General features: G+C 41.2%; 1 protein-coding gene across 1 annotated transcript in view; it reads left to right on the forward strand.

Moving 5' to 3' along the window:
* Positions 1 to 12,273, forward strand: part of kcnh5b (potassium voltage-gated channel, subfamily H (eag-related), member 5b) — a gene marked incomplete at both ends in the record, with an annotated part of 89,622 nt that overhangs the window by 32,456 nt on the left and 44,893 nt on the right. Inside the window, 2 exons of the mRNA XM_083892096.1 lie at positions 5,036 to 5,193; positions 8,436 to 8,707. Of these exons, the coding sequence (XP_083748222.1) occupies positions 5,036 to 5,193; positions 8,436 to 8,707 (430 nt within the window). The remainder of the gene's footprint in view (positions 1 to 5,035; positions 5,194 to 8,435; positions 8,708 to 12,273) is intronic.

Below are 12,273 nucleotides of genomic sequence, written 5' to 3' on the forward strand. Positions count from 1 at the left end.
TTTTTAATTCATGTAGGGTCACAGAATTCCTCACGTTGCACCTAAATCCTCAGCCTCTCTGGAGTCTAATTAGGTGGAGAAGATCCCGCTGTTGTTTGAGACTCCAGATTCTGAATCTGCCTGATTTTTCCCATAATGAGCTGAAACCTGTTCTCGGTGGTTCGTCGCAGCTCTTTACACCCGTCACACATCCAGCAGTTATATCAACACGACCCTGAGTCCATTAGAGGTGATTTTCCGCTCGGTTTCACGCTGAATTAATTAGACCTCAGTCAGAGCGGAGGACGCCGACGACAGGAGTGTAAAATTATATAAAAAAAATTTCGTTCACTGGCACTTTTTGTGTGGGTTTAATCACGAGTCTTTGAGCAGCAGCAGTAATTAAATTATTAACAATAATAATGATGGGAAAACTGTTGTTTAAACTGCCAGCAGCACAAGTTTCAACATATTTTCACTTTTCCTGCCAATAATAATAATAAAAAATCCCACATGAGTTTATTCTTATATCCGGGAGAAAACATTAAAAAAAAAACATTAACCACCGACGCAACACATGAAAGACAGAAATATTACCTGGCAGCTCTTTAAGGCGCAATAAAAGACAACAGTTTATTCTCTAACAAGCCATTAAATATCTTCAAATATGTTTATAGTTTATGTAACTCGGTTATACGCGAGTGATCTGAAATGGTCAGAACTGAGCTCATTTCAAAATAAAAGTGTTTTCTTTTGATATGGAAAGGTACATTCTATCTATCTATCTATCTATCTATCTATCTATCTATCTATCTATCTATCTATCTATCTATCTATCTATCTATCTATCTATCTATCTATCTATCTATCTATCTGTCTGTCTGTCTGTCTGTCTGTCTGTCTGTCTGTCTGTCTGTCTGTCTGTCTGTCTGTCTGTCTGTCTGTCTGTCTGTCTGTCTGTCTATCTATCTATCTATCTAGGTAGATATCTATCTATCTATCTATCTATCTATCTATCTATCTATCTATCTATCTATCTATCTATCTATCTATCTATCTATCTATCTATCTATCTATGTAGGTAGATATATATCTATCTGTCTGTCTATCTATCTATCTATCTATCTATCTATCTATCTATCTATCTATCTATCTATCTATCTATCTATCTATCTATCTATCTATCTATCTATGTAGGTAGATATATATCTATCTGTCTGTCTATCTATCTATCTATCTATCTATCTATCTATCTATCTATCTATCTATCTATCTATCTATCTATCTATCTATCTATCTATCTATCTATCTATCTATCTATCTATCTATCTATCTATCTATCTACATTGTGATAAATCATTTAAATGAAGTCAGACTTCAGTGTAAACCCTGGTGTAAACTTAAACGCTGAGTAAATTAAAAACAATCCTCCTGGGAAACGTTAACACACACACACACACGCGCACACGCACGCTACGCGAACGAGTGAATGAAGGTGCATTTAGGTTTATTTAAAAGTGAAGCTGCAGAGTAAATATAACCTCTGACCTCTCGCTGTGGGAACACTGAGTGGATGAGAGGATGATGAGAGGATGAGGAGAGGATGAGGTCTGTCTTTAAGAGGCAGACAGCAGCAGAGGAAATCAATGACACGTAAATCTGCAGACGGTAAAGACCACGGACAGACGGACACTCTCTCTCTCTCTCTGCTTTCATTGACGTTTCTGCTCTTCCACATTTAGCAGGTCGGATGGTACACTGTGTGTGTGTGTGTGTGTGTGTGTGTGTGAGACTTACTGTAAAGTGCAGCCTGTGAGACAAAATAGCCGGTATTATTATGGGCGTTTTGCAGACTGACTGACTGACTGAGGTCAGGTGTTTTCCCCTCATCTCTGTGACCTTTGTGAAGATAAAGGAAACGCAGGTTTGAACTCGAATGAACCTGCATGTCTGGTCAGGAGGGAGCAACAGTCTGTGTATTTGAGTAAAAGTACAGGTATGTGACCAGAAAATGACAAGTAAAAGTCTTAAAAGCTAGTACTTAAGTATCACTTAAGTCTGATATAAAATGGCCTTAAGTTTTAGAAGTAAGAGTAGTGAATGGGTGAAAGCTGTAGTTTAAAGCAGCTTCATAAAGACTAGAAAAGCTCTGTATGAATACAGACCATAATACCAACTCTTCTTCTGATGAATTTATTTGGTAGTAACTAGTGCTGTCAAACGATTAAAATATTTAATCGCGATTAATCGCATTAATGTCATAGTTAACTCGCGATTAATCGCAATTAATCTCACATTTTTATCTATTCTAAATGTTCCTTGATTTCTTTTTGTACCACTATTTTTCCTCATTTTAATATTATCAACATAGAAAAGTGGATTTGGTTTGCTTTGTGTAAATGTTATTTGCATATTTTGGCATATACTGTAGTGTAGGGCTGAACAATTAATCGAAATGTATCTAAATTGCAATACAAGTTACTGCAATTTCAAGACAAAAATAGCCAAAATATAAGTTTAGATTATTAGGTTCTAACGTTAGTAGTTGATGCAACATCTTGTGAAAAAAACTCCAAAGTTTGCTCGGCCAAAAAGAGCGTTAATCGCGCGAGAAAAAAATGGACACCATTAAAAATGGGTTCGCGTTAACGCCGTTAATAGCGCGTTTAACTGACAGCACTAGTGGTAACAAAGATCTTATCTTCTCTTCTCGATGACATTTGTAACAACAATGTCAACATGTGACGTAAAAAGCAGAGATGCAACATTCTCAGGAGGAGGAGCTGATGTTGCCTCAGGTTCCAGAAGAAGTGCTGTGTGTGTGTGTGTTGATGATGATGAGGAGGAGATGAATCTCCTGCGGCTTCAGTCGCCACCTGCTGACAGCCCCGGTGGACCAGCGGGAGCTCACAGCGAGCGTCTCTTAAAGGTCTAATCCAGCGTGACCTTTTCTGTGTGACGTTAAACCACCGGGGCTGACGGCGCGAGCGCCAGGAGAAGCTTCTCCTCGCGGCGTGCGTCGACTCACGCCACAAACTCACGTCACAGCTTTTTTAACGCATTTAATCAGTCGGCAGCTTCGACATTTCAAACACAAACGATGTGTGAATCACAGCCGGCCGGGAGGAAACAAGCAAACTGACGCTGTGTTTCCATCATGGTACAGACAACAGGAGGACATCCAGCAGCTCGATTTTTCCCCCCTGCTCGTTTTTGTGGCTTCCTGTCCGGTTCAGGATTGATTTGAAGAATAAAGATTGAAGAACAGCCGTTTTAATCCAGGATGGAAACGGTGGTGTTTAACCCTTCTGTTAGCATCCTGTCTCGTTACCGTAATACCGCGTTCGCACCGTCTATCGCGCCGTGGCATCATTTTGTACATTTTGACACAGAAACAGAAGTAACAATCTTTTCTTTTCACCATCAGCCAAAGCGTTGTTGTAGTCTCTGATTCTGCTGTGGAAACGTCGTCATGTTTTGTTTCACGACGTCCGTACGGAGCCGGACACGACGTTGGACGCGTTTCAACGCTAACTTCGGGAGCTCGTCATGCGAAAGTATCGCTGGATGCGGCTCTTGTCCATCTATAAAGCTCCGAATTAAACGAAAACTCGACGGTTTCTTCTCTGCAGACGTTTCCACAGCAGAGATAAAGTGTCGTTCACCTCCGAGTGTCCACACACAAAAATAATACGTTTCCCTGACCCTTTCTTTTGCCCTATGTCAGCTGAGATTGACCCTCCTGTGGAGGATAAAGCAGTAGAAGATGGATGGATGGATACCAGAAAGCAGATAAAATAGAGCTTTGTGCTCATTACGGTAGAACATCAGGACGTCCAATCACAGACGAGATTCACCACACGTTTGTGACGTCAGCTTCTCAGGAAACGGTTGAATAATAATAACAACAGCCAGAGATGGGAAAAAAAGAAGCAGAAAGAACTCGCTCACCGAGTGCCATTTTGGTGAAAATGTACAAAAAAAAACAAGTGAAAGATGGCGACAGTGCATGCTGTGCTTCATTAAAGATGACGACAGAGTCAGTGCAGAGAGAACATTTTCCCTGTGGACGCGTTGTTTACATCAACACGCTGTGTTTTGACAAACAGGTGCTTGTAGAACGTGTTTTACATGCGGCTTTTTCTCCTCTGCTGCTGCTGCTGCTGCTGCTGCTGCTGCTTCACTCGAAGGCTCTAACATCTGAGCTGTGGAGCGTCCGAGTCCCAGGAGAGAAGCTTTGAAGCTGCAGAGATGACCGGGCTGAGTTTGATCCTTCAGAGAGAACCAGGCGTAAAAATGCTGCAGCCGAGAGTTCCAGACGGACAGCGAATCCAAGCCTGTGATGACTTCCGGTCCAATCAGGAGGCAGCTTCCCGAGATACTTTTTTTTTTTTTTTTTTTTTTAAATCAGTTCACTGTCAAAGTGTATCAGGGCAAATGGATAATTTCCTGATATTCAAAAATTCACGAAAATTTTTCCTTAAGAGATATGCAAATATTTTCAACGGATCCTTGTTCAGGGCGACGCTGACTATTACTGTGTACAATTTCAAGTCATTCCGAGATACTTTTTGTCTTTTTGAAAAAACAGCTCAATGTCAAAGTGTATCAGGGCAAATGGATAATATCGTGATTTTCAAAAATTCATAAAAATTATTCCTTAAGAGATATGTGAATATTTTCCACAGATCCTTGTTCATGGCGATACCAACTATTATGATGGTAAATTTCAAGTCATTCCGAGATACTATTTGTTTTTTTGAAAAAAAACTCAGCTCACTGTCAAAGTGTAACAGGGCAAATGGATCATTTCCTGATTTAAAAAAGAATCATTAAAATTATTCTTTAAAAGATATGCAAATATTTTCAGCAGATCCTTGTTCAGGGCGTCAAAAGTGTCTCACTGTCAAAGTGCATCCAGCTGCTGCCAGATAATTTCCTCCATATTGTGATGCGTCATGACAGCTATTGTTTCCTGGTATGAGTTAACCTACATTTATTCTCTTTTTTCCTCCTCACCTCCCCGTTTTCGTCTTCTCCTCTCGCCTCCTCTCAGGGCATCAGCAGTCTGTTCAGCTCTCTGAAGGTCGTCCGTCTGCTGCGTCTGGGCCGAGTGGCCAGGAAACTGGATCATTACCTGGAGTACGGTGCTGCCGTTCTGGTGCTGCTGGTCTGCGTGTTTGGTCTGGTGGCTCACTGGCTCGCCTGCATCTGGTAAACACAAACAAACACTTGTTTTTGGACTTTTTACTTCATAATCATTGTGCAGTTCTCACATCTAAGGCTTCAAATAACTGCAATATTTCTTGCGTTTCTTAAAGCATTCAAGCGTGTCATTTTTACTCCCATGGTTCTTCTGCATAGTTTGTCCAAAAATCACCAAAGTCAGCGCCGCAAACACTGGTGCTCGTAGTAAGTCGACTTACGAAGCCTGTCGAGTTCCTTGTCCAAACAAAGTCAAAGTGGATAAACTGGTGTGTTCCTTCAACAAAGAACATCCACGCATGTCATTTTTATCACCATGTGTTGCAGCACACAGATCAAAATAAGGTTGGTTGGTTCTCTCCGAGTTTTTCTCCGTGTGAAGCGACTCCTTTTAACTAGTGTCTCTTGAGTTTCTCGTCCAAATGCCGCCAAAGTTGGCGCTGCACACGCTCCGTAAGTCACCTGCCAAGTTTGAAGCCTGTCAAGCCAACCATTGGGGACATAATATTCCTTGAATAAAGGTAAAGGAGTGTGTTTTGTCCACACTTTTCACAAAAGTGTGCTATTTACTACCACGGTTATAGCAGTAACCCACGTAAAAGATCCAAGTATGGCGAGGACAACATGTTTCTGCATGTGAGAAAGGGCGGAAGTGGCTAATTTAGTGATATATCTGTTGCATTTCTGTCTGCATTTCTTCCATTTGTCGTCCAAATATCGCCAAAGTTGGCACGGCACACGCCGGCGCTCGTCGTAAGTCGCCTGCTGAGTTTGAAGCCCGTTGGACAGTGTTCAGATTCTTGCAGATGCGCGTACAGATCAAAAGAATGTGTTAGCGCTGTCTTTTTTGTTGTCTCTTACTCCACTCATACGGTGGATGATTTACTTTGGCTCTGACTTGTTGGCAGCACGACGTAACTTTTAAGTATTTCACTTAGACCCAAAATATACCTCATGTCGTTTAAAGCGGACCTCGACCGGAAGTTCCAATTAAAGCTGTTTTTTAGTGTGTATCTGCGTCATTACCTCGTTTACGAAGCCCTGAAGGTTCCAAACGAACAGTTCAGCCACTGCTGAGAACGCTGTGTTTTATTGTAATCTCGGGCTCAGCGAGATCTCTGAAAAAACCCGGTCTGGTTATGTAAACACTGGTTCTCCTGAACAGCAGATCCTCCTGCTCCGGGCACTAGTCCGGGCACATCCGGTTGCGTACATTGAACCGCAGAAGAAGAATAACGTCCGTTGTGGAGGTGTTTCACGAGCGACAGTGTCTTCTGACTCTGGGTCTGACTTCGGGTCAAAGGTCGTCAAGAAGATATTTTTAAACATTGTTAAAACAATGTTTTGATAATGAGTAGCAGTGCATCCACCGTTCTGTGCTTCTGAGAGCGGGTGTACTTCCGGGTACTGGCCAATCACAACACACTCTGTCTTCTGGGTGAGAGAGTTGAGTCTCAAAACTCGCGGCTGAGGAACAGCGTCAGAAAAGAGGATTTCTATCGGCTCGTTTACAGCAACTAGGAGGTTTTTGAGCATAAAAACAAGTTAATGTATGTAAGTCGACCTCCATAACTAACATATATGTGCAACAGGACCACTCTATGTGAGCTTTAATATAAGCGAGAGCGTCATCTGCAAATGTGCACACTGACCAACGGACATGACTGTGCAAGTTTGGTCATACATCTGTCGTTTTTCCACCGTTATCTCTTATATTTCTGGTGTCCTTGTTGGAATCACTTGGGAAACTTCATTCTCAGAGTTTAGTGCCATTCAAAGACTCCTGCTGGCTGCTGGGAACTTGCACACTTTCCTAACTGTTTGGTTACGTATGCTAAACACGACGTAAGCTGTTACTGCTGCTGTTACTGCTGTTGCTGCTGCTGCTGCTCCACTCCCTCCCCATGTGTCCACTACAAAAACATCTGCCTCTTTTCTGCTGACGACCAGCGTTCCTCTGCCTTCCCTCCACGTCCACGTCGTAACACAAACATAAACTTATCTGTACCGTATAGAAAAAAACGAGACCCAGTTATTATTTTTAACGCTTTATCTTTATGCACGTCAGGAAGGTGAAAACACCACCACGGGGATGTTCTTCACACAAACACTGTTCTCTTTAAAGCTCCTGGATGCTTTTTTTTTACCGTGTTTACTCGTCATTAAATATATTTTAATTAAAGACATTCAAATGTCTTTTTTTTAGGCCTCTGAACACCAACAACAGACACTTCTCATTCTGTCAACGTGAAATCTCTGGAACGTTTTGGCACAATCGTTGACGCTTTTATGAACGCAATTAACACACAATTCTTTCACATTTGGCTCAAACACGTTGAATACTACATTTTCTCTTGAGCTAAGAAGGAAGCTTCGGTCTTAAAGCACGGTTTATTTATACATACTCAAAGTCAGATTCAAGGTGATTCGTTTAAAAACAACACAAGCACAGAATTGGAGAGAAGTCAAGACAATGGCCAAAAAAAATAAAATACAACACGGTTCCAAAAAGAGCTCTTGAGAAGTGCTGTACGTGCTTAAATAAAGGGAAAAGAAACTATAAATAACACAAACTGTCATTAAAATACTAATAAATCAATAAATGTCAAATCAATCAAATCAAAGACAAAAAATAGGTCAAAAAAATAAGTGAATAATTAAAGGCGCCATATGTAAGAATGTGGCCAAAAACGGTTACTGCATTCAAATTCAAAATACCGAGGTCTTTTAGGTTTCATTTTCTGTAGCGTAACTGGCAACCCGTGGTTGCTCGGCAGCTGAGACTCTACTGACTGCAATGACTGGTAGACGGCCGTAGGTGGCGCCACATGACGCCAAAACATGATTTCAAAACATAAACATGATTTGCAGTCTGCAAAAATATATTTTTCATGCAAGTATTTTGTCTGTACTGTTGTTGTTGGTGAGTTCAGTTTGTTATATGAACATTATTCCTGAGTCTCTGTGACATATTAGGAGGATTTTATGATTTATTACATAATGCACCTTTAAGTTAAAATAGTGTGTTTTCAACAATCCACACAGACATGGACATAAAAATGAGGTAAAATAATACATTTTGCGTGAATAATGATTTGAAAGTAGGAAAAGATACTGTCAGAGGTTGTAACTGCATTTAAATCTATTTTCTGCCTCAGAATAAGATTTAGACTTATTCAGTCGTAGCTTCTCACGTCCACAGCCTCAGACATTACGCTTTAAAAACCCTGTGCCTTCTTTGTGCTGCTCAGGTACAGCATCGGCGACTACGAGGTCATCGACGAGGCCACCAACACCATTAAAATGGACAGCTGGCTCTACCAGCTGGCCAACAGCATCGGCTCGCCGTACCGCTACAACGCCAGCGGCTCGGGTCAGTGGGAGGGCGGACCGGGCAAGGACTCGCTCTACATCACGTCGCTGTACTTCACCATGACCAGCCTGACCACCATCGGCTTCGGCAACATCGCCCCGACCACGGACGGCGAGAAGATCTTCTCTGTGGCCATGATGATGGTGGGATGTGAGTGACGCTGCTTTTTTCACGCCGTAGTTTTGGTAATTGGTGTGGTTTGGTTTGGAAAAGTCTAACCACAGATTAATTTCAAAGCTTTTTGAGGTTTTTCATTGCTTATTGGATTTAAAAAGTCTAAATGTGTGTTTCCTGAGTGCATTCCGGTTGTTTTCGAGGTTTGTGTTCATTGTTTTACAGGCCTCACTTTTGTGGTTTTATTAGTCTGTCAGCGAAGGTTGTTCTTGGTGCTGGTAGTTTTTATTATATCGTGTCAGAAAGTGATCTGTTGGAAGATCTGAAGAAGACAACCTATGATGACGTCTCGAGCTGCAATGACTAAAATAATGTACAGTATATATGTGGTTTTTTTCACTTTTTATTGGATAAAAGTCTATATGTGTGTGTTTCCTGAGAGCATTCAGGTTGTTTTCGAGGCTTGTGTTCATTGTTTTACAGGAGACACTGTTGTGGTTTTATTACGTCTGTCAGCAAAGGTTGTTCTTGGTGCTGGTAGTTTTTATTATATCGTGTCAGAAAGTGATCTGTTGGAAGATCTGAAGAAGACAACCTATGATGACGTCTCGAGCTGCAATGACTAAAATATAATGTACATTATATACGTGGTTTTTTTTCACTCTTTATTGGATAAAAAGTCTATATGTGTGTGTTTCCTGAGAGCATTCAGGTTGTTTTCGAGGCTTGTGTTCATTGTTTTACAGGCCTCACTGTTGTGGTTTTATTACGTCTGTCAGCAAAGGTTATTATTGGTGCTGGTAGTTTTTATCATATCGTGTCAGAAAATGATGTGTTTGTGGTTTGGTTTGGCAGAGTTGTTAAAATCTGAAGAAGAACAATACAGAGAATATGTAGATCGGTCAGTGTGCACATATGCAGATGACATTGTTGCTTATATTACACTACATGAGAGGAAAAAGTATAGTTTCTGTTCAAATTAAAGACTTGGATATGCTGTCACTGGTTGTACCCTTTTGGGTAACTCCCTAATTTCCTGCACATGGCTGTCATTCAGAGGTGGTTTCTCTAGGGGGCACCATGGAGCTTAAGAGTCAATGACAACACAAAGTGCTTACAAATTCATTCATAATATTGAATAAATCACAGCACAAGCGTCTCACAAACTATGAAAATGATAAATAATAGTGGAGTCCAGCCACCGTTTACCAGTTAGCTCCGTTAGCTGCATTAGCTCCTTTTAGTGCCGTTAGCGTTAGCCTACAGTGGAACTGGAGCGGTCTGTTTATTAAAGGAAATGAGCAGCGCTAACAAATAACGTTAGCGTACCTGTGTAACTGCGTATGTGTGCCTCTGTTTTTAAAGGTTAGCGTTACTTTAGAGACTCATTTTACAATCGGGAGTCGCGTAAACGTGACGTTAAACGCCGTTGACGCGTTTAACAGCGCTAATAAATAACAAAAACAAAAGCTAATCTGGGAGTTGGTTTAGCCTTGACTGCAGATTGAGGTGTCGGCCCCGCCCCATTAGCCTTCACTTCCTTCTCTGTATGTGTTGCAGGATATGTATTTATTCATTTATTTATGAAACAGTCAGAAACTTCTCCTGTATTTTTCTGTCAGACTCTGAGAGAGTGTAAGAGACGTGAACCCTGGAGATAAAGTGAGCGCTGTCAAAACATCCACCGCTCATCCAGCACAGATTATAAGCGACAGCAGCTTTGACGTGACCACACTCGACACACGTCAACGATACAGACGCGATAAAATCAGCTCGTCTTCCTGAAACAACCCCGACGTTTGAGGGATTTCTTTTTGTTGATCTATAACGACGCCGCACTCCCTGCATTTGTTTTCCGATGATTCCTTTAGATTAACCGTGGGGAGTTCACTTTGCCGTTAACCCCGCGCGTCGCATGCTGCTTTTCTATTATACGCTCGGTTATCAGCGACGCGGCGCCTCCTGCTGAGCGGCCTCCGACGTCGTTTAATAGAAAACGTCTCGACGGGGAAAATAAAATCTACTGTTAACGTTGTTGATTCAGCTTCTATGAATAGACTCCGGTTAAAGAAACAGACTGAAAGTTTAATGTGGAGGAAAACAGCTGGAGTTTTTCGGGGGAGAACTAATAGATTAACATAACGGCTGATGGAGACGCAGCCGTGTGACTTCATTACATAACGGCCAGATTAAAGGGACATCGCGGGGTTTTCTGAAGTGAAAAGAAAAACAAAGCACATTTTAGCCGTTTAACAAAAGGCCTCACCTCATAAAATCTACTCATCTTACTTTGTGTTGCTTTGTAAACTGATTACTTTCCTCACACCAAAGTCCATAGAGTAAACCAGTGATTTTAACATCACAGCACACAGGAGTTCACAGGAGTTCTTGATCCACTGCTGCCTCCATCACTAACTTATAATGACTGATTTTGTCAAGTTCGGCTTTTTAAATATTTAATTTAGACTTAAATCAGTGACACAAAGTGACCACACGGGGCAGCAGTAGACCAGCAGCTCCTGTGTCCCTGTGAGCTAAAATCACTGGTTTTCTCTATGGGCTTTGGTGTGGGAGAGTGAGTGGTTTACAAACTTCAGTTTCCTGTTGTTAAAGTCTGTCTAACTGTGAAGATAAAGACGTGAACATGTTCTAAAGATACCGTAGACATAAACTGACTTGGATTTTATGAAGTACAAAAGATTTAATTAACAAGAAACTGAAGTTTGTAAACCACTCACTCTCCCACACCAAACCCCATAGAGAAAACCAGTGATTTTAACATCACAGCACACAGGAGTTCACAGGAGTTGTTGATCCACTGCTGCCTCCATCACTGAGTTATAATGTCTTATTTTGTAAAATTCGGCATTGTTCAGATGTACCTCAGTGACACAAAGTGACCACACGAGGCAGCAGTAGACCAGCAGCTCCTGTGTCCCTGTGAGCTAAAATCACTGATTTTCTCTATGGGCTTTGGTGTGGGAGAGTGAGTGGTTTACACACCAGTTTCCTCTTGTTAAAGTCTGTCTGACAGTGAAATAAAGACGTGAACGTGTTCTTAATTTATCGTAGATTTGCATTGTGACACTCTTGAGGTCACATGACGTCAGCGTTTAGTTTCCGTGACGCTTTGTGAATAATAACCATGAATAATCTGTGTTTGTCCTGAAGTTGAAGACATTAACAGTAAAATCCTCCTCTGTGTCTGTTTCCTGAAGGAGAAAAACTTTGAGTGCATTAATAATTTAACTGTGAGTCTCACACTGAAAAACCTCTTCTCATTCTCGCTCACGTTCTCGTCGAGGCTTCGACTGAGGGACGTTAATCTGTGCCCAGATTAAACTGAGGCCTTTTCTTCACCACGTCGTTTGGATTAAAAACTTAACATTTGGGGTAATAACATTGGCGCTTAAGGTTAATTTTGGCCTAATCTGTGCAAGAAAGTAACAAATCAGACGAAAAATTAAACGTTATTTGACATTTTCTTGATTTTAAAATGATAATCCTTCATTTTCTTTTCCTTTTGTTTTCACTTCAGCATATTTTGCACTTATAAATCCTTCTTAAATCAAATCTGAGTGAATTAAATCCCATCAATGAAC

This window comes from Microchirus variegatus (genome assembly GCF_963457635.1).
Source record: "Microchirus variegatus genome assembly, chromosome: 7".
Classification (NCBI taxonomy): domain Eukaryota; kingdom Metazoa; phylum Chordata; class Actinopteri; order Pleuronectiformes; family Soleidae; genus Microchirus; species Microchirus variegatus.